The sequence below is a fragment of the Balaenoptera ricei genome, chromosome 7 (genome assembly GCF_028023285.1).
Source record: "Balaenoptera ricei isolate mBalRic1 chromosome 7, mBalRic1.hap2, whole genome shotgun sequence".
Lineage (NCBI taxonomy): Eukaryota > Metazoa > Chordata > Mammalia > Artiodactyla > Balaenopteridae > Balaenoptera > Balaenoptera ricei.
Window position 1 is genome coordinate 38,806,822 of NC_082645.1, and position 26,975 is coordinate 38,833,796.

Here is a 26,975-nt window from a genome sequence, read left to right on the forward strand (position 1 = left end):
AATATATACTAAATCTCCTAGTCTCCCTGCTAAACATTCTTACCTTCTGTTAACTAAACAGGGAAGGTTAAGAAAGTTGGTAGATCTTTCTTGAACTTAGCTATAGTACTTTGTGGGAATTTCTTTTGAGGAGAATTAGCTATGGTCCTTTTATTTCATTTATTTATTTATTTAACATCTTTATTGGAGTATAATTGCTTTACAATGGTGTGTTTCTGCTGTATAACCAAGTGAATCAGCTATACATATACATATATCCCCATATCTCCTCCCTCTTGCACCTCCCTCCCACCCTCCCTATCCCACCCCTCTAGGTGGTCACAAAGCACTGAGGTGATCTCCCTGTGCTATGCGGCTGCTTCCCACTATCTATTTTACATTTGGTAGTATATACACGTCCACGCCACTCTCTCACTTCCTCCCAGCTTACCCTTCCCCCACTGTGTCCTCAGGTCCATTCTCTATGTCTGAGTCTTTATTCCTGTCCTGCCCCTAGGTTCTTCAGAACTTTTTTTATTTTTTTAGATTCCATATATATGTGTTAGCATATGGTATTTGTTTTTCTCTGACTTACTTCACTCTGTATGACAGTCTCTAGGTCCATCCATCTCACTACAAATAGTTCAATTTCATTTCTTTTTATGGCTGAGTAATATTCGATTGTATATATGTACCACATCTTCTTTATCCATTCATCTGTCGATGGCCACTTAGGTTGCTTCCATGTCCTGGCTATTGTAAATAGTGCTGCAATGAACACTGTGATACATGACTCTTTCTGAATTATGGTCTTCTCAGGGTATATGCCTTGAGAGTGGGATTGCTGGGTCATATGGTAGTTCTATTTTTAGTTTTTTAAAGAAACTCCATACTGTTCTCCATAGTGGCTGTATCAATTTACATTCCCACCAACAGTGCAAGAGGGTTCCCTTTTCTCCACACCCTCTCCAGCATTTATTGTTTGTAGATGTTTTGATGATGGTCATTCTGAGCTATGGTCCTTTTAAGTGCTCTTTTATACAGAGATTTTTCTTATACTGCCATGCTGAGATGGTATTTACCCTGCTTACTTACATATTTGGGATAGGGCTAAAACAAACATTCAAGTTAGGCAGGATGTCCAGGTTCAAGTCTATCCTGAAGATATTTCTTGGATGAGATTCCATAGGTGACCTGTCATCTATACCATTGCTTTTGTTTAACCTTGGAATTAGAAAAACTTGCTGGATAGTCAGCACTGAGTGACAGGATAGCTCCTTCAGTGCACACCCCCCCCCTTTTCAGACAGGGCCTCTGGCCATGGTGCTGACATATTTTTTTCAAGTGAAGCTCATTTATCAGCATACCCTAAAGGGAGGTGGCAAATGATGATTAGGATAGGGCAAGAAAATATTAGAACTAAGAGACACAAACGCCAGTGGTATTAGTTCTACCTTATGAAAGAACTGTAAGATTATCAAAAAGATGACAGGAGAGTGTTCACATTCATTCCTATCATCCTGCCTCTAAATTCAGTGATCAGCAAAGAAGGACCAAAAACCTAGGGTTAGCCACTCTACATCACATGCTTACCATTTTCTGAGTCATCCAGAGTTATGCTTCACAGTAACTGTCACCATCTACTTCCTTTATATACCCATTCTAGGATCTCAGAATACAACATAGCTGGGAAGGACAGAAAGATGGATGACAGTACAGTATAATCTGGGCTAACGTAGTCGTCTTAGGAAAAGAAAGTGAGCAGGGATAAGAATAATAAAAGCCCTGGGAAAGCACAGACAATTAAATACTAAGACTGCATTTGATCACTAAAGCAGTCAGAAAAACACACTGTTGTAACAAGACAATCAGTTCAGGAGTTGTAAAAGGTGAAAGTCTGTGACGCACTCAAAAGTGGATTCAGAGGCCAAAGATTCAGAGCTCTGACCCACTCCAGATCCAGGTAAAGGAAAAGACAATGTGAGAGCACCAACTATAAAGTGTTCTTAAAGCATGGACTCTTATAGTTAGACATAGTATCAAGAAAAACTTGCATGAGCTAGTAAATATCTGAGTCCCAGGAAAAGTTAATTTGGGGAGGAAGGTGGAAGGAAGGACCCACACCTAATTATATCATGACACAATATAATGATTTAAGAATAAAGTCAATCATTTTGATATACAATTCTGTATAGTTATATTAGGAAAAAAATATGAAATTAACAATTACAACAAAGTAAAAAAGGTAAACCAAAGAATAATATTTAAGGTTTGAATCCTTTATGTAAAAACAAATTTGGCATGTATCAATATGTAAGGTCTGAAATGCTATGAACCAAATAATTACTTTGTAGTGAAAGGAGGGAAGATGGGCATGGACATAAGGGAAAATTCTACCTTTTACCATGTATTCTTAAGCACTGATTAAATTTTGTTCATAACTTTTAATTTTAAAAAACTGTGTCAAAATTAATAGTGCTCACATAAGCTGATTCTATTTTAAAATCAAAATAAGAATCAAGTTTCAGTTATACAAGTTAAGTTCTGCATAAGTAATGGACAGCAACATGATTATAGTTAACGATACAGTACTATATACTTGAAATTTGCTTAGAAGATAGAACTTAACGGTTTTACCACAAAATTAAAAAAAAAAAAAAAGGAGAAAAGAAATCTATATGAGGCGATGGATATGTTAAATATTATAGCTTGATTGTGGTATTTCACAATGTATACCAAAACATCAAATTGTATACCTTAAATATAAGCAATTTCTAATTTGTCAATTATACCTCAACAAAGATGGGAAAAAAGCAAGAATCGTTAAAGAGCAAAATAAATGCAAATTCTCACTTTTAATTTGGTATTGATATTTAAGATTTTATAGTAAAAAAATATAATCTATCATTATTGCTATAACATAAAACAATCTTTTAGAGCCAATGAATATAGACTGTTTAACTCTAAGCAGATCTAATCATCCTCACTCATCAGTATTTAATATTATAGACCAGTTTTTCCTAATTCTTTCATAACCAAGGACTCTATATTATTTTCCACTTTCACAAGGCCCATATTTTTGACATGTAAGATTTATTCAGTAATATTGTTTTTCAAACACATTATTAAACACACATTCACACACATACACTCTCTCCCTTTTCCTTGCCAACTAAAACTTCTCAGTATCAGATAAACTGATGCTAGTATGCTTAGCTGATACAACAACAGTCTGTACAAATTAGGCTGTTCAACTTAAGTATAAGTAAATTTAGAGTCCACAAGGTTCAGTAAATGTTTAAAACAACAAGTGAGTGTGCGTTTGCAACTTAAGACCCTCAGGGCTCCAAGGACTCAAAGATGGGATATGTCAATATAGATAATATAACCAAAGTTGCCACAGTCTGAATTGCCTCTTAATAGACCCAATGAGAAAAACGCTTAAGTTGTTCATGAGAACTGGAAAAGAAAAATCCACACTGGATAGTAGGTATGATGAACCTTACTAAGTTAATATATTGCTAAACTTATAAAATAAAGAAAATAAATATTTAATGATGAAGTTCATTAACAAAGTAATCTAAAATATAAACCAGATACAAATAAAACAAATCTCATAAAAGTTCTTTTGAGAAAAAAATTTAGAAGTATGACATTTCAACTGTTTTTTAAAAGAAAATACACACACAAAAGAGTATAATTTGTATTAATGCAGTTTTGTGCCATAGTAATATTAGAAATTTTATGCTAACTTACAGATTTTAAAGATTTTCAAGTTTTAATTGCTTTCAAATGGTATACCAAGACACAAATATTACTTTAACATTATTGTCTTTTTTCCAAACTACCTGAACATTTTCATTCCACTTCTCAGCGAAAATCTTGCCTGGAAATACTGCAGGTAGAGATAATTGTTCTTTAAATATTTTAAGATACTGTGGAAAACCAAATGAATTCATTAAGTGTATCTGCCGGTGGGAAAATCGTGACTTCACTCTCTTTTCTAAGAGTTCCAAAATATCCTTAAAAACAAACAAAAATCTCCGTAAGATGCATGTTTAAAATAACCATACCAATGTTAGAGGTATAACTATTTGAACTATCACTTATAATCCTGTTAACAGACAATTAAGCATTAAAAATGCTTATCCTGTAATACACAATTAAGCATTAAAAAAAATTTAATTATTCCCTTGATCTACTTAGGGCTACAAGGTAGTAGATGTAAGAGAATGTGGCTTGGAAATAAACCAAGCCTCTAAAAGTATTTTTAATCCAAGCTACTTTTAACCCCCTTCTAAGCACTTGTAAGCCTGGTGATGTCAAGCCTTTTCCCAACCATGTTTTTCTCAGCTAATCTTTAACACTGCAAGACTAACAATAACTGCTAAAAAATAGCTATCAATAAGCAATTTCATACATTCTATGAAGAATTCAGATAAAAAATTAAGATAATAAAATGTAATTAGACTTATTAACATTCATGAAAATTTAAACATCTTCATTGTTTTATGTAACAAAGACTCAAGAAGCAGCATGTGTAATGGAGAAAAATTCAGTTCACTAAACTATACAAATTTAAGCTGAAGCCATGCCGGATTTAAGGAACAAACTGTAGAAGAGGAAACTGGCAGGAACACAGCGTGACATTGGTAAATTATTCTGTCTTTTGGCTTTTTTACAACAATATTTGAGAAACTACTTGTATTAGTGCTATTTTTCCTTAAGAAGTGAGGGAGCAAGTTTAGTGTCAATTTTCTATAAAAAAGAAAAACAAAAAGCTGTGGTGAGGCCCAGAAATACAGATTTTCAAATCTACCCAGATGATTCTAGGTTAAGAAACCAATGATATACAGGAAAGAATTAAAGTGACCGAAAAGGCATCATGGCATCATGGTTAGTGTGGAAAGGAAGACAGGAAAGATTAAGAGCTTGGGGTTAGAGTGGGGGAGGGTGAATGAAAAACCTGAGATGTGTTTATAGGTTAAAGAAAAATATAGTGCCAGCATAAGACAATTAAAAGTTATGTTCAGAGACAGAAATATTATACATTTATTTTCTACTAAGGAACAGTTCTAGATCAGCCATACAGATAAGCAATAATTAAGAGCCTGAACTTGGGAATGTAAAGAGATGGAAGTAAAAGAATTTTAGAGGTGAACAGTAACTGATAGTTTGGTGGTGGGCAGTAATGACAGAAATTGGTAATCTGGGGATACAGGGAATAGTAGAAAAAAAAAAATTACTGCCACAAGGAAGAGGTTATTTGCTAGCAAAATCACTACTCCATCGATCCTTTTGCTCTTTCCCTATAAACATGGACACACAGATATATACTTAGACTTGAATTACACAGTTGGAGAATTATACATACAGAATAAAAAAGAGCCTCTGATAATATGGCTAAGGAGCTACTAACCCTTTATTTGGTCCCTCACTGGGTCAACAGCATTTGCCACTGCCACTTCCACCCAAAGGAAGAGCTTTTAGCAAGGAGGAATGTGCTTCCTTAACCACTGTGTTAGATTGCTACATTTTGAAAAGAGGAATAAAGATATGTGGAGAACCAGCCAGATTTTCTATGAGAGAGGCTTATTATGAAAGCATACATCGTAAGCTCTAGAGCACTGGGGAAGGAGGACACAGAAAGCCACTCCTTTGAGAAACAGCACTAGCAGGACTATTGAAAGATGACTTAGTAAAGAGTTTCACGTTTCTAAAAAAGGGAGCGAGCTGTACAAAAGGGGAATAAGGGCTTGACATAAGCCTGCCATAAATGAAGGAGGAAAAAGGATGAAACCTACAGATGCATGGCAGCCATAGTATAAGAAGAGAGGTGACTCTTAAAAACCAGTTTTACCTGAATTCAATTAGAAACTTCATACTAGGAGAGTAAAAGAAGGTAAACACAATGCTTCTTGGCCTTTCGGCTAAGATCAAGTGTAGTATCTGTTCTTATCAGTTTAATAACTGATATGTGCTCTGTCCGAGGACAATGAATTAAATGGATTTCTGGAACAAGGAGATGGAAAAGGAACTTGCTCCATCCATTCCACGCATTGACCTGGTATTGCAGTACTTCCAAGAATGGTGCACCCACTTTGGGGAAAAATTAAAAAAAAAAAAAAAAAAGACAGAGATAGAGAGAGAGAGAAGGTAATCGCAAAAAGACCTACATAAGCTGTCTGAAGATACACAAGGTTCAACATGCATGGAGTCTTCACAAAGTAATGTGATAGTGACATTAACACTATGGATAAATCATTCTAAAATTCTCCAAGGAGCAAAGAAGCCACTATCTACTGTGACAACCTGATAGAGATAATCCCTTCCATTTCTGGAGATATATACTTACAAAGTTGGGACAGTATCATTTTGAGTTGATTCCAAGCATTTTTAAAATATGGAAAGAATCTTAAATGTAAAAAGTAGAAACTATTAGCAATTTTTATAAAATGGTAGTGAGGTTATTTAACTTTCTCTTTATTTGTTAATGTAGAAATTATATTTATTAGCATAATCTCACTTCACATTTTTTTATTCAGTGATTTGATTAGAGGGCAGGAGGTATTAGTCTATGAGGATATGTGATAAATATTTCCTTGTTTTCCTCAATTTGAGTTGAAAAGTGGGATAAATGTGCCAAGTATTGATGAAATACATTTGAAAAATGACCTACATAGTGATAAATCAGTAATTAAGCTTTAATTTTCTAAATATTATAATCAATTTTTAAAATAGAAACACTTACCAATCTACATGTAAGACCAATAACTGCTACCGGAGTCTGTGCAGACTGAGAAATGTCAAAAAGATTATAGAGGAGTGTTTGGTTTTTATGATGAGCAAAAAGATCAAATTCATCTAATATGAAGATCACTGGGCAACTACTAGTCCGGTCACCTAAGAAAAAATAAGAGTTTTATATTAACAAGCAATTATGTCAGCCTTTCTTAAATTTCTAAACTATTTATTACATTTCAGTTTTAAAAACTCAATTCAAAAATAATATACTGATAACCTACTTTGGGGTGGGGCACTTACCAATGCATGTACACTTATTCAACAAAAAAAATTATCAAAGGAGAAAATAGCCCCTATGGCCATCAGGTAATTCACAGTCTACTCACCACACTCTAGTAGCTTTACTGATGTTAAGAAAATCATTTAAATGACTGAAAACTATTGTTTTTTAAATTATGTAAACATAATTCTTCTATCATCAGAAAATTGACAAGGACATTCACAGAAAGATAGACAAGATGAAAAGGCAGAGGGCTATATACCAGATGAAGGAACAAGATAAAACCCCAGAAAAACAACTAAATGAAGTGGAGATAGGCAACCTTCCAGAAAAAGAATTCAGAATAATGACAGTGAAGATGATCCAGGACCTTGGAATAAGAATGGAGGCAAAGATCGAGAAGATGCAAGAAATGTTTAACAAAGACCTAGAAGAATTAAAGAACAAACAAACAGAGATGAACAATAAAATAACTGAAATGAAAACTACACTAGAAGGAATCAATAGCAGAATAACTGAGGCACAAGAACGGATAAGTGACCTGGAAGACAGAATGGTGGAATTCACTGCTGTGGAACAGACTAAAAAAAAAGAATGAAAAGAAATGAAGACAGCCTAAGAGACCTCTGGGACAACATTAAACGCAACAACATTCGCATTATAGGGGTCCCAGAAGGAGACGAGAGAGAGAAAGGACCAGAGAAAATATTTGAAGAGATTCTAGTCGAAAACTTCCCTAACATGGGAAAGGAAATAGCCACCCAAGTCCAGGAAGCTAGGAGAGTCCCATACAGGATAAACCTAAGGAGAAACATGCCGAGACACATAGTAATCAAATTGGCAAAAATTAAAGGCAAAGAAAAATTATTGAAAGCAGCAAGGGAAAAACGACAAATAACATACAAGGGAACTCCCATAAGGTTAACAGCTGATTTCTCAGCAGAAACTCTACAAGCCAGAAGGGAGCGGCATGATATACTTAAAGTGATGAAAGGGAAGAACCTACAACCAAGATTACTTACCCGGCAAGGATCTCATTTAGATTTGATGGAGAAATCAAAAGCTTTACAGGCAAGCAAAAGCTACGAGAATTCAGCACCACCAAACCAGCTCTACAACAAATGTTAAAGGAACTTCTCTAAGTGGGAAACACAAGAGAAGAAAAGGACCTACAAAAACAAACCCAAAACAATTAAGAAAATGGTCATAGGAACATACATATCGATAATTACCTTAAACGTGAATGGATTAAATGCTCCAACCAAAAGACACAGGCTTCCTGAAACAAGACCCACATAAATGCTGTCTACAAGAGACCCACTTCAGACTTAGGGACACATACAGACTGAAAGTGAAGGGATGGAAAAAGATATTCCATGCAAATGGAAATCAAAAGAAAGCTGGAGTAGCTATACTCATATCAGATAAAATAGACTTTAAAATAAAGAATGTTACAAGAGACAAGGAAGGACACTACATAATGATCAAGGGATCAATCCAAGAAGAAGATATAACAATTATAAATATATATGCACCCAACATAGAAGTACCTCAATATATAAGGCAACTGCTAACAGCTATAAAAGAGGAAATCGACAGTAACACAGTAATAGCGAGGGACTTTAACACCTCACACCAATAGACAGATCATCCAATATGAAAATAAATAAGGAAACAGAAGCTTTAAATGACACAATAGACCAGATAGATTTAATTGATATTTATAGGACATTCCATCCAAAAACAGCAGATTACACTTTCTTCTCAAGTGCTCACAGAACATTCTCCAGAATAGATCACATCTTGGGTAACAAATCAAGCCTCAGTAAATTTAAGAAAACTGAAATCATATCAAGCATCTTTTCTGACCACAATGCTCTGAGATTAGAAATCAATTACAAGGAAAAAAACGTAAAAAACACAAACACATGGAGGCTAAACAATACGTTGCTAAGTAACCAAGAGATCACTGAAGAAATCAAAGAGGAAATCAAAAAATACCTAGAGACAAATGACAATGAAAACATGACGATCCAAAACCTATGGGATGCAGCAAAAGCAGTTCTAAGAGGGAAGTTTATAGCTATACAAGCCTACCTAAAGAAACAAGAAAAATCTCAAGTAAACAATCTAACCTTACACCTAAAGGAACTAGAGAAAGAAGAACAAACAAAACCCAAAGTTAGCAGAAGGAAAGAAATCATAAAGATCAGAGCGGAAATAAATGAAATAGAAACAAAGAAAACAATAGAACAGATTAATAAAACTAAAAGCTGGTTCTTTGAGAAGATAAACAAAATTGATAAGCTTTCAGCCAGTCTCATCAAAAAAAAGAGGGAGAGGACTCAAATCAATACAATTAGAAATGAAAAAGGAGAAGTTACAACAGACACCGCAGAAATACAAAGCATCCTAGGAGACTACTACAAGCAACTCTATGCCAATAAAATGGACAACCTGGAAGAAATGGACAAATTCTTAGAAAGGTATAACCTTCCAAGACTGAACCAGGAAGAAACAGAAAATATGAACAGACCAATCACAAGTAATGAAATTGAAACTGTGATTAAAAATCTTCCAACAAACAAAAGTCCAGGACCAGATGGCTTCACAGGTGAATTCTATCAAACATTTAGAGAAGAGCTAACACCCATCCTTCTCAAACTCTTCCAAAAACTGCAGAGGAAGGAACACTCCCAAACTCATTCTATGAGGCCACCATCACCCTGATACCAAAACCAAAGATACTACAAAAAAAGAAAATTACAGACCAATATCGCTGATGGAATATAGATGCAAAAATCCTCAACAAAATACTAGCAAACAGAATCCAACAACACATTAAAAGGATCATACACCACGATCAAGTGGGATTTACCCCAGGGATGCAAGGATTCTTCAATATACGCAAATCAATCTATGTGATACACCTATTAACAAATTGAAGAATAAAAACCATATGATCATCTCAATAGATGCAGAAAAAGCTTTTGACAACATTCAACACCCATTTATGATAAAAACTCTCCAGAAAGTGGGCATAGAGGGAACCCACCTCAACATAATAAAGGCCATATATGACAAACCCACAGCAAACATCATTCTCAATGGTGAAAAACTGAAAGCATTTCCTCTAAGATCAGGAACAAGACAAGGATGTCCACTCTCACCACTATTATTGGAAGTCCTAGCCACGGCAATCAGAGAAGAAAAAGAAATAAAAGGAATACAAATTGGAAAAGAAGAAGTAAAACTGTCACTGTTTGCAGATGACATGATACTATACATAGACAATCCTAAAAATGCCACCAGCAAACTTCTAGAGCTAATCAATGAATTTGGTAAAGTAGCAGGATACAAAATTAATGCACAGAAATCTCTTGCATTCCTATACACTAATGATGAAAAATCTGAAAGAGAAATTATGGAAACACTCCCGTTTACCATTGCAACAAAAAGAATAAAATACTTAGGAATAAACCTACCTAGGGAGACAAAAGACCTGTATGCAGAAAACTATCAGACACTGATGAAAGAAATTAAAGATGATACCAACAGATGGAGAGATATACCATGTTCTTGGACTGGAAGAATCAATACTGTGAAAATGACTATACTACACAAAGCAATCTACAGATTCAATGCAATCCCTATCAAATTACCAATGGCATTTTTTACAGAATGACAACAAATCATCTTAAAATTTGTATGGAGACACAAAAAACCCCGAATAGCCAAAGCAGTCTTGAGGGCAAAAAACAGAGCTGGAGGAATCAGACTCCCTGACTTCAGACTACACTACAAAGCTACAGTAATCAAGACCATATGGTACTGGCACAAAAATAGAAATATAGATCAATGGAACAAGATAGAAAGCCCAGAGATAAACCCACGCACCTATGGTCAACTAATCTATGACAAAGGAGGCAAAGATATACAATGGAGAAAAGACAGTCTCTTCAATAAGTGGTGCTGGGAAAACTGGATAGCTACATGTAAAAGAATGAAATTAGAATACTCCCTAACACCATACACAAAAATAAACTCAAAATGGATTAATGACCTAAATGTAAGATCGGACACTATGAAACTCTTAGAGGAAAACATAGGAAGAACACTCTTTGACATAAATCACAGCAAGATCTTTTTTGATCCACCTCCTAGAGTAATGGAAATAAAAACAAAAATAAACAAATGGAACCTAATGAAACTTCAAAGCTTTTGCACAGCAAAGGAAACCATAAACAAGACGAAAAGACAACCCTCAGAATGGGAGAAAATATTTGCAAATGAATCAACGGACAAAGGATTAATCTCCAAAATATATAAACGGCTCAGTCAGCTCAATATTAAAGAAATAAACAACCCAATCCAAAAATGGGCAGAAGACCTAAATAGACGTTTCTCCAAAGAAGACATACAGATGGCCAAGAGGCACATGAAAAGCTGCTCAACATCACTAATTATTAGAGAAATGCAAATCAAAACTACAATGAGGTATCACCTCACACCAGTTAGAATGGGCATCATCAGAAAATCTACAAACAACAAATGCTGGAGAGGGTGTGGAGAAAAGGGAACCCTCTTGCACTGTTGGTGGGAATGTAAATTGATACAGCCACTATGGAGAACAATATGGAGGTTCCTTAAAAAACTAAAAATAGAATTACCATATGATCCAGCAATCCCACTACTGGGCATATACCCAGAGAAAAGCGTAATTCAAAAAGACACATGCACCCCAATGTTCATTGCAGCACTATTTACAATAGCCAGGTTATGGAAGCAACCTAAATGCCCATCGACAGACGAATGGATAAAGAAGATGTGGTACATATATACAATGGAATATTACTCAGCCATAAAAAGGAACGAAATTGAGTCATCTGTTGAGACATGGATGGATCTAGAGACTGTCACACAGAGTAAAGTAAGTCAGAAAGAGAAAAACAAATATCGTATATTAACGCATGTATGTAGAACCTAGAAAAATGGTACAGATGAGCCAGTTTGCAGGGCATAAGTTGAGACACAGATGTAGAGAACAAACGTATGGACACCAAGGGGGGAAAACCGCGGTGGGGTGGGGATGGTGATGTGCTGAATTGGGCGACTGGGATTGACATGTATACACTGATGTGTATAAAATTGATGACTGATTAAAAAAAAAAAAATTGACAAGGATCTTTTAACACCTACAGAGACCAAAACACTTTGGGATTAAATACAGAGGGACATAAAACTATTACTTCAAAAGAGACTTATTTCTAGTTAGTAGAAATGCAAAGTAAATCTTCCCATAGAAATAATTTTTATAAATAACCGTTGTACTATGAAGTTTAACCAAAGCTACTTTAACTCCTACGAATGACAATTTTAACACTTCAACAATAGGGAAAAGTTCAACATGACTCTGTGGATTTGTTTTTCTCCTCACAACAATGGAAACTACTTTAGCAGAACAATCACTATTACCTTAAGGTCTAAGGCTTTATATTTGCATAAAAAGTGAAAAAAAAACTTATAATGAACAGATTTATTAATAATAATTATTAATATTACCTGTTAGATAATATCTGATAATATTATCCAGTAGATAATAAAACATATGCATTAACCTAAATGATATTAAAACCACAGGGACCACTCAGAAGTCTAGACCTACATAATATAGTACTTTAGTTTTTGATAAAATATAGCATACGTAACAATGGAAAAAGTGGTATATTCAAGATTAGATCTTTACACCTTACCAAAATAAATGCCAGCCAAATTATGAATTATATGTACTGGATGAAAATATAAGTGAATGTCAAAGTATGAAGGAGAGAAAAATTTTGACTATGTAAAAAATTTTAAACTTCTATTCAGCAGAAATGTCCAAACCAAACTTAAGAAAGAAACAAGTGCAAGAATTCACATAATAAGTATGAGATAAACCACCAAAATAAGGCAAAGAACCAATAGGAAATACACAAACCAGGAAATATCAGTGGTCAATTAAAATCTGATATGAACATAATCAGTACCCAAATTATGCAAATTAAACTAAAATAAAAATTTTTTCTATTAAATAGGCAAACATGAAAATAATTGTTTTTGAGGTCCTGAAGGAAAAAAGTACTTTTAAATATGTTTAGAAAATGGACCCTCTAGGGTAGTTTGGTAATTAATATTTATTCTTTTAAATGTAGAACATTTTAATCTAGAATTCTGTACTCACTGAAATTTACCCCAGGAAATCTGGATGATCATTTAAGCATTTCTTCCTAATTATACAAAATTAGAAATAAAAGTTGATAGCTGGTGATTAATAAATTATAATTCATTATATTAGAATTTTAAATTATAGTTAATTTATATTTTTAAAATGAAATATATGAGAACCATAAAAATGATGATGCACCTCAATATTTACTGACATGGAAAGATGCTTACAACATACCATGAGTAAGTGAAAAGATGTATATCACACAACAAAATAGAAAAGATTTTATTATTATTGAAAATTCTGTCTATCTATACCAACGATATACTACAGGTGAATACAGATATGAAATCAAATGTTAATTGGAATAATCACTATTATTAGGGATTTCAGTGGTCATTATTTTATTGTTTTTCATATTTCTTTATTATTTTTTGTAAAAGCATATGATCAAGGGAAAAATAAAGCTAAAGAAATATCTCTTGATATTGTTAAACATACTAATATTTACCTTTTTTTAAAGCTTCCAGAAGAAATGAAAGGTTTTCGGCAAAGCTTCCCTGAATAACAAAAAAAGATACCATGACTAGAAGTTTAGTGAAATAAAGAATAAAAGAGGGCTATATGATTCTATATATTGTATAGACACTGTGTATCTGGCCAAAGTCATTGGCCAGATTCTGAGCTGAATATCTCTATGCTTACAATCTAAAACTTAAATACAAAAGTAGAGATGGCATAGCACTGAAAATGGTATTATTATGCCATGTTCAAAATTTTATATTTTCTAGATAAAATCTGTAGAACTGTTAACTTTATTTGAAGGTAATTTTTAAGAGTTGTTATATTCTAAATACAGTCAGAGAACAAGAAATCCATTTCACTTTGTATCTTGAAACACATCAGTCTCTTGCAAGTCTCAAACTTGTACCACTAAAAAAATTACCATGAATTTAAATGAGATCCAAAAGGAAAAGGGAGAAGAAACTTGCCTCAAACATCAGACAATACAAGAGTGTTTCTCTATTCAAGAGAATATTATAGAATTTGTATATATCATATCAAATTTGGCTATGTTTACTTGGAACACAGCCAAAACATTTTTGGATACAACTTAAATATTCTGGTTGGAAATTAATAGAGTAGCAGATGCATTATCCAGATGTTCCAGCCTGTGGATAAAGGCCTCATTAAAATATTTTTTCACTGAAGTCCTTAATTTTTACTTCATTCAGATTTCTTAATTTAAAGAAACAGCCAACTTTAAATTTGAGGAGATATATAGGAAAAAAGAAACCCACTTGTTTGTTTCCCAGTAGAGAGAACTGATATAAAATAGCATAACAGGTTTTAAAGAGCTTCTACATATTTTGTGATGATTACATACTGTCAAGTAATACTATTTCCAAGGTAGGCAGGGCAAGATGTATTTACCAGAACATAAACAAAGGCTCAGAGACAATCTGTTGGAAAATCAGTGGTCAAAATTACTCAAAGGTTGCTTACATTTTGCTATTTTTTAAAGACTATTATACTTGACATTAAGTGTAAGTATATACTTAGATAAATTCATATGCACATATTATAAGAATTTACTTATATAAGTATATATTTATATATATATACACATTTATGTGTGTGTGTATATATATATATAAAAGAATATACAAGTTTGCCCTAAGTACATCAAAACAGAAAGGGTCTGGGTTAAATCACTTCGTTTCTTAATGTCCAGCCTTTGTCATTTTATGACTTCAGGCACACTAATTATGTTCTCTTAGCCTCAGGTGCCTAATCTATATACAATGTAGAAGTTAAACTAATAATCTGTATATGTGGGGATTATGATAACAATAGTGATGACTAGGATGATAACCAACTGTGCCTTGTATTATTTCATATGAATCCAATGCAAATACCTCTATTTAGAAAAGTCAGAAACACTAATCTACTGGAAACCAAAAGCCAAACAGAGTCTACGTAATAGTAACTCTCCTTTGCCAAGTAGGCCGCTATCTTCTACATTACATTCTGGACAGGAGGTAGAACAACAGATTTACAGAAGAAGCATTTGAACTTGCACTTCAAAGACCTGTAGATAGGGACTTCCCTGGTGGTGCAGTGGTTAAGAATCCACCTGCCAATGCAGGGGACATGGGCTCGATCCCTGGTCCGGGAAGATCCCACATGCCGCAGAGCAACTAAGCCTGTGTGCCACAACTACTGAGCCTGCGCTCTAGAGCCCGTGCTCCACAACAAGAGAAGCCACTGCAATGAGAAGCGTGCCCACCACAATGAAGAGTAGCCCTGCTCACCACAACTAGAGAAAGCCCACGCGCAGCAATGAAGACGCAATGCAGCAAAAAAAAAAAAAAAAAAAAAAAAAGAAGACCTGTAGATAATGGAAGGGTAACACATGATTGGCTCAACTTTTTATAGGTAATTTTTAAAGAATAAAATTACTAAATGTTAGGAGGCTTACACAACTATGCAGTGTTACTGCAGAACAGAGACACAGTTTAGAGATTAGAGTGACACCACTGAATGATCACCAGTGACCAGAAAATGAACTTGGAACGTCTACAACCTGCTTCAATTGCATTAAGCAGATGAGTCATTTCATTATGAAAATTAAGGCAGCTGTAAGTTAATCATGTTTCCCTTGAGCCTTATAAATCAAGTGGTAGGTAAAAAGTTTAATAAAAGTTCCAAAACATTTCTAATCAGTTTAAATTATTGATGTTTACTGTCCTGAGATTCCAAGCTACAATAATGAAATGTGGGTAACTTTCTGAGAACATTTTAATAAGAGGTAACTGACACTTGCACAGCATATTACCATCCTATTTTTTAAAAAAAACAAAACATAAATGATGTTTAATACTTCGTTTCTTCTTTAGAATAAATCTGTGAGGTAAGTATAATAAGATAATGCCAATTTAACAGGTGAGAGATCTGTAATTCAAAGATATTTATTAGCCATGATTACCAGGTAGTCAATAGTTACAGGGCAAGACTCAAATCCACTTGTTGTAGCTTCAAATTCAATACATTTTCCACTACTCCCATGCTATCCAAGTCTCATAAGACTAGAAATAGACTGCTAGAGTGTCGTATTTTTAAAAACATAATAATCTATCTCCAAAGGTAGATAATCATAATATTTATCTTACAGATAAAGAAACAAACTCAGATAATATCTACACAAACCTGGATTTTTTGAAGTATTTTATAACTAGTATAACCTACTTCAAAAAAATCTAAACATAAAGATTTGATGAATAAATGCATCCTAGTACTTTGTACATTCTTATCATAAGAATCTTGCATATTTCAATTTAGAATCTCTGAACTCTTCCTACTCTTCCAAAAATATAAACGTATCTATGCTATACAGACTTTAATTTGAAGCCTATTTAATAAAATAATGAAAATGATACTTACAAAAACTTTATCTCCAACTACATTTTCCAGATTTAACTGCCTTGTGATTTCCTTTAAGGCAATTTTATCATTGATCTGCAGCAGTCCTGAAATAAAGCCCATCTTAAAGTATTTAATAAAAATGAAATATGTATTTGATACAATGCAGATTATTTTCCAGTCAAGCAAGTTTTCTAATGCTTTTTAAAATTTAACTAGAAAGAAAAAAGTCAAAGCCTGTTAGTGTACATTATTTCCTTTTAAAAACTCAACAGTGAAAACATTTAATAGACTCAAAGAACCATCTTCCTTGGGATTAGTATTATTTAAAAAAAAGATAAGAAAATCAAGATAAAAAACAAGAGACCTTATGTGTCTCCTTTATTAATATTTTTTTAATTTCTAAAAATACTGTGTACAGTGTGCTAAAGTAAAAGTTGTTAAACAAGGATTTAGTTTTTAAAATATAGTTATTAATGCAGATTTAAAACACATGAGTAAATTAAGTTTCATAATATAAAAAGCTCACATGGCTTACATCACTTCCAATAGCAAAATGAGGACATACTTACCATTTAAGTGAACTTGTAATACATTTTCACTCATTTCTTCTACTTCCATTAGTTCTTTCAAAGCATGGTTTATTAACTAAATAATATTAAAAAGTTTATGAAATATTTAATAATAGGTAAAAGATAAGCCCATATTCTTTTTTAAAATATGAGTAATAGGAACAGAATATAAACAGACTGTCATTTAAAATCAACAATTAAATTTGCAGATTCTCTGTAGATAGAAGGTTTAACTAGAACTCCTAAAGTCTGACTCTTAAGATGCCAGAGCCTGGACTGATGCCACATTCTCTCAATCAGCTACCCAAACTTCTAATAAATGTTTAGAAATAACCCTTAAGTTTTCAAAGAAATACTTCTCTATAGTAGAAGTCACATAAAACTATGGCCACTTAAGAACTTCATGTCTCAGTCAGTTCATTATATGTCTCCACCATTTACTCTACAAAATTATCATTGAAATCAGTTAAAAGCTATTGAAAATAAGTACAAGAACAATGCTAAATGATTGCAAAATGTCTGCCCCCAATACAGCAATTTTTATGAAATACTGTGAACTACTTTGTATGTTACCTTAAAATGAAAATTAAAAAAGAAATACCAAGAGGTTAAGCTGAAAAAAGAGATGTTGCCTTTGTTAGCTGCTAGGTAAGCAAAGAAAGCCCTTATTAAACTTAGAGCTCACAATTAAAAAAAAATTATTAATACTAATAATATACTTAAAATATAATAGTAATTACTACTAAAAATACCCAGAAAGTGTTATGCCACTGTAAACTGTTCAATTATAAAGCTTCACATTTTTATAATTACAGGTTTCTATGCCACATACTTACATTCTTTATATTTTTTGATTTGTGACATCTTATCACTCATATTGCACTATCATATATATCTCTTCATATTAATACTACATATTTTCTTAAATTTGAAAATAAATAGAATTAAGAAAAAACATAAAGCTTTTTAAAAGGAAGAGTAATGGCAGATTATTCTTTTTAATATGAAAATAGAAATAGAACGGTACTATCCCAAAATATATAGTCCAGGAAATTAGGCTATGTATACAATAAAGATGGCATCAAAATTTAGTGAGGACAAAAAGGATTATTCAACAAAGTCACTGAGACAACTGGTAAGCTATTTTGAAAAACAAAATACTATTTGTATTTGCAATATTCTACCTCTATTTGTCACTGTAATATCTTTGTGCAATAGAAAGAAAACAAATACCCTCATTTTAAATTATTAGGTTTCACAACAGTATATCAAACATACTAGCTATTCCTGGTATATCTGTATAGTTTCTAAAGCATATGGAATTCTACCTCAGATCACAGGTAGTCCTCTTAAAAAAGTCCTCTTAAAAAAAGACAATCTCAAAATGTCAACTGTCATACTATGAGTAAAAGCCCAGCTGAGATGTTACATTCTTTACAGAAAACTGTCAGAAGATGAGGTGGTACTTTCTGTCTTTGGATCAAGTCAGACCCTATCGCAAGAGTTAGTCCCCAAATGATACAGCTGTATTCTCTTAGTAACTTGCTGTGTTCTTGCCCCCACCTCTTGATATTTTACTTACATAATATTTATATTTCCCTGGCTCTGATTTTATGTTCAAAATCATTTCACGTTTGATGAATTGTTCAAAACCATTTCAAATTCTTTGCAGAATGAAACAGGGTTAATAATAATACCTTCATTTTACATATGCATAGAGTTGTAACAGGTTTATAGCCTCTTTCCACTGAATCTACTTTAACACCAGGTTGCTATGATTTGCTTGAATTAGCTCACAATTTTTTTATGAGGTGTGACCGTCTGAAATGATATTAGCAAGTATGTCTTCAAATAATAATTTTAGTTCCACTCTGGATATTGCTAAAATTTACTGTGTTAATTGGCTAGGTTACCAATCACATAATGCCAGTTTTTTTTCAAGGAAACAATGTCATCTTTTCAAATATTTTAAACTATATTATGTACTAAAAAAACTTAGTTGGTTATGTTACACTAACCAGCATAACCAATTTGGCTACCCCATTTCCACATTCTTTGTAGCTAAAAATTAATTTTATAAACATACTAGCACAGTTTGCTTAGAACTGCCAACATCCAGAGATTTTTATGCTTACCTACTATTACTATTCCCAAATACTTTAAGGAACACAAGATTCAACAATATGCAACTAGAAGAAATATCAACTAGAAGAAACATCCTACTTAACCATCTAGCAAGTTTCTTTGTCTACAGTTATCTCTATATAGAAGAGTATTTTCCAGGGTCCAATCTGTCATTTGGAACCATATCTATTTTTAAAATAAATGTTTGAAATACAACAAACCACAATATCTGTTACCTTTATCGCTTAACTGTAGATTCTGAATTTTTGTATTTTGGATAGTTTGGCCAAGGATAGTGTTTTAAATATACTGTAATCTTATTTTTTAAGTTCAAATTTACATGATTATACTAATAATATTACTAACACATGACTGTACTAATGCTATGATATATATAATTATACTAATTATATTACATAATAAAATTCTTATCTAAGAATAACTTATTTTATATCTCAGGATACTCCCACACACACAACAAATCACAAAAGTGGCACGAGTTAAACAATACTCCTTATCTTTTTGACCTCTCAATATTGGAGTGCAGTAGGAATAAATTAAATTGTACCAAAATGGAATACCAGGTATGGGTTCTTCCATATTCCAGTTAACTCACATCAGATAAATGACGTCAAAACACCAGAACAGTGTGTTGTACCCATAGACTTTAGAATTCAAAGACTGACCCTTAATGTAGACAATGGATTTTAGTTAGTAATGATGTTTCAATATCACTTTCATTAATTTTAACAAATGTACCACACTAAGGCAAGATATTAATGATAGGGGAAACTGTGTGCACGTGTGTGCATGTATGTATGTGGAGATTATATGGGAACTCTGTACTATCTGCTTACTTTTTCTGTAAAAAATGTATCTATTTTAGCCAATTTACTAATGAAATGGAGTATAGCTTTAATTTGTATTTACTTATACATCTTCGTAAGCATTTACTAGCTCTGTTTACTTTTTTTCTGAACTTTCTCCATGCCTTTAGGGACAAACTTCCAAGATGAAAGTTCAGAATAAATTCAGTCATTAGCTGTTCAAGTTATATTTTTAGGCTTGACACTTTGATGTATAAATCACTGAGATTCAACTTCTCTGTTGTATTGTTATTTTGTTTCAAGATGCACAGTGTACGACAGAATAACAGGTCTAATGTACTGATTTCCTAATTCTCATTTTCTCCTTTACTGATGATACAAGAGTATCACTATGGAGCTCCTTGAAGAACTAAAGTATTATGTAAAAATGTTCTTCAAAAATACATAGGATAATGTGTTTTCCAAAGACAATAAAATAATGAAAACTGGAAAGAAAGGAAAACTATCCTTTACTAAAGAAAGACTTAAATTCACATTAAGAGGGTTTGCAGAGCTTCAGTTTTTATGACCCACACTTGGAAATAGCCTATGAAATGTTCACACTGCTAAGATAGAGAAATTCTAAAAGCATCCAGACAAGGAAAAATCACAAACAAACTCAAAACACGTTAGCTGTGGTGGTCATCAGTGATGTTCACCATACTTCTGCTTAACCTCCCTTTCTAGGCACCTAGGAAAAATGTACTTCCTTGCTCTCTTGAAATTAGGTGTAACCATGTGACTCACTCTGTTCAGTGAACTGTGAGATGTGTTCTGTATCACCTCTGGATAGGAACTTTAAGAGTGTCCATGATTCATCATGCTCCCTTTCCTCCACTGGGGTGTTTGTGGAGGAATGCTGACATAACATCCACCACTTCCTTTGAGTGACTACAGAGAACAGTGCCCCCTTGCTGATCCACACTACGCATAGAGCAAAAGTAAACAATACACTTCTTTTGTGTCAAGACACTGAAATTTAGGGTTGTTATGACTGCATAATCTAAACTATCCAGTTTATAAAGGAAAAAAGAAAAGCCTACCCTTGGAGTTTTCCCACAGAATACAAATTGAATAAAATCTATGTAATTCCAAAGGAGAAAAAACTGTGACCCAAGAGTTCAATCCCAGCCATGTTGTAAGTAATGTGCAAAATAATTTTTGATGTATTTAAAATATTTTTTTACATTTCCCCATATTACTAAACTTCATTTCTCTTTTGTATTTCTGTGGTCTGAATGACTTTAGTGATTTGTTCTGTTAAGCAGGTTGTTGGGGTTTTTACCCTTGCCTTCAACCAACTTTCCATTCTTTAGTTTTTAAAATAGATTGTATGGTCATATAGTTTACCCCTCAAAAAGTATAAAAAGATATGCAGTGAAAAGATTCCTACCTCTGTTCCCATATCCCCCCCTCAAGAAATAACTCACTATATTAGTGTTTAATATCTTAGGGAAGCACATGGATGGCCAAAAAGCACATGAAAGGACTTCCCTGGTGGTGCAGTGGTAAAGAATCCTTCTGCCAACGCATGGGACACAGGTTCTAGCCCTGGTCCAGGAAGATCCCACATGCCGCGGAGCAACTAAGCCTGTGCACCACAACTACTGAGCCTGTGCTCTAGAGCCCGCAAGCCACAACTACTGAAGCCCATGTGCCTAGAGTCCGTGCTCCGCAATGAGAGAAGTCACCGCAATGAGAAGCCCATGCACCGCAACAAAGAGTAGCCCCCGCTCGCCACAACCACAGAAAGCCCCTGCGCAGCAATGAAGACCCAACGCAGCCAAAAATAAAAATAAATTTATATATATAAAAAAAATGGGGACTTCCCTGGTGGCGCAGTGGTTGGGAATCTGCCTGTCAATGCAGGGGACATGGGTTTGAGACCTGGTCCGGGAAGATCCCACATGCCATGGAGCGGCTAAGCCCGTGTGCCACAACTACTGAGCCTGCGCTCTAGAGCCCGTGAGCCACAACTGCTGAGCCCACGTGCCACAACTACTGAAGCCCGGGTGACTAGAGCCCATGCTCCGCAACAAGAGAAGCCACTGCAATAAGAAGCCGGCGCACGGCAGCGAGGGGCAGCCCCCGCTCGCCGCAACTAGAGAAAAGCCCATGGGCAGCAACGAAGACCCAACGCAGTCAAAAATAAATAAATTAAATAAATTAAAAAAAAATGCACACGACAAGATGCTCAACATCACTAATTATTAGAGAAATGCAAATCAAAACTACAATGAGGTATCACCTCACACTGGTCAGAATGGCCATCATCAAAAAATCTACAAACAATAAATGCTGGAGAGGGTGTGGAGAAAAGGGAACTCTCCTACACTGTTGGTGGGAATGTAAATTGGTACAGACACTATGGAGAACAGTATGGAGGTTCCTTAAAAAACTAAAAATAGAACTACCATACGACCCAGCAATCCCACTACTGGGCATATACCCTGAGAAAACCATAATTCAAAAAGAGTCATGTACCAAAATGTTCATTGCAGCTCTATTTACAATAGCCAGGACATGGAAGCAACCAAAGTGTCCATCATCGGATGAATGGATAAAGAAGATGTGGCACATATATACAATGGAATATTACTCAGCCATAAAAAGAAATGAAATGGAGGTATCTGTAATGAGGTGGATGGAGTTAGAGTCTGTCATACAGAGTGAAGTAAGTCAGAAAGAGAAAAACAAATACAGTATGCTAACACATATATATGGAATCTACGGAAAAAACAAACAAAAAGGTCAGGAAGAACCTAGTGGCAAGATGGGAATAAAGACACAGACCTACTAAAGAATGGACTTGAGGATATGGGGAGGGGGAGGGGTGAGATATGACAGGGTGAGAGAGTGTCATGGATATATATACACTACCAAATGTAAAATAGATAGCTAGTGGGAAGCAGCCGCATAGCACAGGGAGATCAGCTCGGTGCTTTGTGACCACCTAGAGGGGTGGGATAGGGAGGGTGGGAGGGAGGGAGATGCAAGAGGGAAGAGATATGGGAACATATGTATATGTATAACTGATTCACTTTGTTATAAAGCAGAAACTAACACACCATTGTAAAGCAATTATACTTCAATAAAGATGTTAAAAAAAAAAATGGAAAAAAAAAATGTATTTCAGGGAATTTTTGGTTCACAGACGAACCAACAGAAATATGAGCTTTTTTTTCTCTTCCTTTTCTTTATGGACTGTCTACAAATATTTCCTTATTCTTTTTTACTGCTGTATCATAGTCCATTATATGGATGGATGTACCATGATTTGTTAACCAGTATTCTGTTGATGGGCATTTACATTGTTTCTCATCTTTCACTATTAACAAACAGTGCTGAAATAAGTAACTGTACACGTATCATTTCACAATGGTAAATTCCTAGAAATGTTGCTGAGTCAAAGTGTATACACATTTGTAGTGTGGTTAGATTTTGTCTAATTCTAACTTATACCGCTAGCAAAAACATCAGTATGTTATCAATCTTACAGATCTTTCTGTCAACCTGATAGAGAAAATTACTATAGTTTTTATTTAATTTACTAAATTATGAGTGAAACTGAACATGTTTGTAAGTTTAAGATTGCTTTGTATTTAATTTCCTATGATCTTTCTGTGCATATCTTTGCTCAGTTTTTCTACTGTTAATAGAATTATTGTTAATAATTTTAAATAGTCTAATAATTCCAAAGCATATTAGTCACATGGGTCTCTTGTAAAAACTACCCCAAATAGCACTGAAGTCAAACACAAAAAGGAAAATCGTAATAAAAAACCAAGAATAAAGAAACAGTGGTTATATACAAGGACTGAACTAAATTAAAGAGTCAAAAATAAATACTACTGTAAATGTGATTATAATAAATGAAAAACTCTTAAAAGATTAAAAAAGAAAAGAAATTATCTAGATCTAAATTCCCAACTGATGTACTTCAAACAATACTGGAAATGGGTGATAACAGTAAAATCCTAAAGTCCTAATTTCCTCATCTTACATAATGTACAGTGAAAACATACTGCTTAAAAAATAAAAATGTAATTTTATTTCTATTTTACATACTTTTACTTAATATAAAATAATACATAAAAAAATACACAATTTTACTTATACACATAATATAAAAAGCATATTAGTGAGAAATCTAAATTTATTGCATGGAACACAGCAGAAAACAGATTTTATAATTAAATAGTAATACTTGCAATATAACAGCCATAATTTGTCTTATATAATGAATAAAGAATGTGAAAAGAGAAACTGAGGGAAAAAAGCAACAGTATCTTTTGAAGGTGACTAAGCAAATATAGTAAAGAGGGAAAGTAGAAGAGAATTCTAGAAGATGTGAGTGTACATATAAAAAAAACTGCCTGATTTAGGGTTAAACAATAAAAGGAAAAAAAAGAATGCATGGTATGATAGTTACCTAATCTACAAATAGAGACAATACCAAACCTACCTTGCATCGTTAATGTAAAGAATAAATGACAGAACATAAACAAAAGACACAAGGTACAGGCTCAATAGCTGCTAGTTTGCTTTGTCCATTGGCAATCACAAATTCAAGGATAAAAGACCATGATGGAACAAACATTATTTGAAAATTTGTTACTGTGAGGGAGAAAAAGGTAAAAAAGATTGTTCAACTCAAATATACCACTCTAACATTATACAGACTTTGCATGTCTTCTGTGACTTAAATTAAAAAAAAAAAAGCAAAATGTTAGTAACACAATGATGAAAACAATGAAAAACATTTCCAGTGTTGTCCCTAAGAATCATCACACGCCTACAAAGCAAAGGAACATCAGAAATCAACAGCTTTTACCATGGTCTTTCCTGATCCTCGGGGTCCAATAATGAGAACAGAATTACTTTCTCCATGAATAGCAGTTCTTTTTAGCAGCTCAATTAGGTGTCTGAAATGATATAAATAGGCCAAAATTTAAAAAGGAAAGCTGAAATAATTTGCTAGGTAATACTTTTTAAAAGCTGAATTTGAACAAAAAACAGACATTCCTTTTTTCTCTTCTTCTGGGCACTTGACTTATGCTCTAAATAGTCCTACAGAGAAGAACACAAATACTGATTCTCTGGAAACCTCAAGAAGAAACCAAGTAAGACTGAAGTACCTTGGTCTTTATGATGGTATGGGACAAGGGACAACAGTGGCAACTCTTAGGACCTTTCACTCCACAGCTGGCTGCTGAGTATTAGGTGCAAGCTCAGAATTCTCTCCATAATACCAGATTATAGAAATGATACAAGATTGAAAGTTAAAAGGTTTTTTTCACTATGGAAATATTGATATCTGCTCTTGCTTCACAACAGTCATTTTTTTATATACAAAGCAAAATCTTTACCTCTATAAAATGTCTGTTAGCCGTGATTAATAAAATCTGTGTATGACAATTTGTGCAAAACCTAAAGGCATCTGTAAGTAGTTTCATAACAGACAAGCAGATAGCTAAACTTACTTATATTGTACTTGTACTCCAAATAGGTTACTATGTGGACTCTGATGACAAAATCTTTCACGTAAAATTCTTTGTACCTGATAAAAATAAAGTGAATAAATATAAATGAAAATATTACATATGCAATCAAAAAAGAACAAGAATATATATTTATAGCAGTCAGAATTAGGTATTAACGAATCAATTCAACCCTCCCTAAATAACTTATCACATCATGACGTCTGGCATTTTCCTAAGTTGTAAAATTAACAATTCTTTTTACCTATCTCAAGTCCCAGAGAAAGGATGAGAACTTAGTTATGAAGCTTTCAACAAGCGAAAGAATTAGTTCTTTAGGCTACATCAGCAATTTGAGGGCTGTTTTAATCCATGTGAATGAACGAATACCTCACTTTGCATAACATATCAGCCAACGAACAAAGACAGGAGAGAATCTAATAATGTAATCTAATTTAATAATGCTCATGAACCACACCTCAGTCTCTAGAGACCAACACATCTAAACTGGTTTAGCTCAAGCCTTATCAATAGCTATCTGTCACAGAGGTCAGGATTCCGAGGAAACAAAAGAAATTTAAAAGTCCATATAGTTATGGAGGGCCTATTAGATGCAGAGCACAATACTACTAAAAGAACATGATCTATGCCTAAAAAAACACTGCAAATATACTGGAAAGAAATGAATATATTTGGAAAGAAATGACACATTCAAGAAACAACCTGCAAAAAAGCAGTAACTCAGCATATAAGGATGTGCTCAATTATATGGAAGAAATTATATTCACCTAGGACATAAAATAAGAAATCATTGGAATTAATTAAGAAAAAATTCTTCTGAAGACCTAAATTTTGAGTTTGCCTTAGAACGAAGGGCTTAGGCTCAGTTGTAAAAAAAAAACAAAAACAAAAAAAACCAATCTATCACGATCTTTAAAAAGATGGATCATTAAAATCATTCCTTTTCTGCTTTGTTGCTAATACAAAGGTCCTCCAGTGACAAAAACCTTAGGAGGCTGTTTCACATTTAGCCCCATCAACAGAAACAAGAAGCCTCCAGGATTATTTGCTTCTCCCAGACTGACAGCATGGGACTGATCCTTCACGTACCAAAGAAATAAATCTGAGTTCTCTTTACATGTACCAGAGGCTGAGAAAAGCAAATTATTCACTGGGGATAAAATAATCCATACTTATAGTTATAGAGGAAGTGGAAATCATAGGAAGATTGGTGCCAAAGAGACAATAACACTTTTCTGGCAGGCCTGTTTTGAAGATTAAAAAAGGCAGTTATCTATA

The 26,975-nt window shown here is 33.8% G+C and overlaps 1 protein-coding gene and 1 non-coding gene across 4 annotated transcripts in view; one reads left to right on the forward strand and one right to left on the reverse strand.

Annotated features, from left to right (window-relative positions):
• Window positions 1-26,975, reverse strand: part of ORC4 (origin recognition complex subunit 4) — a 104,341-nt gene that overhangs the window by 16,313 nt on the left and 61,053 nt on the right. For 2 of the 3 annotated variants that reach the window (XM_059927795.1, XM_059927796.1), the window contains 7 exons: window positions 25,680-25,756; window positions 25,031-25,121; window positions 17,207-17,282; window positions 16,656-16,741; window positions 13,723-13,771; window positions 6,731-6,882; window positions 3,828-4,001 (listed from right to left, as the gene is read on the reverse strand). In XM_059927795.1, coding sequence (XP_059783778.1) covers window positions 3,828-4,001; window positions 6,731-6,882; window positions 13,723-13,771; window positions 16,656-16,741; window positions 17,207-17,282; window positions 25,031-25,121; window positions 25,680-25,756 — 705 coding nt within the window. The remainder of the gene's footprint in view (window positions 1-3,827; window positions 4,002-6,730; window positions 6,883-13,722; window positions 13,772-16,655; window positions 16,742-17,206; window positions 17,283-25,030; window positions 25,122-25,679; window positions 25,757-26,975) is intronic. The other variant, XM_059927797.1, reaches the window with a different exon arrangement.
• On the forward strand, window positions 5,890-6,080 carry LOC132369453 (U2 spliceosomal RNA). The gene has a single exon (XR_009504428.1). It is a non-coding gene; the product is annotated as a U2 spliceosomal RNA (small nuclear RNA).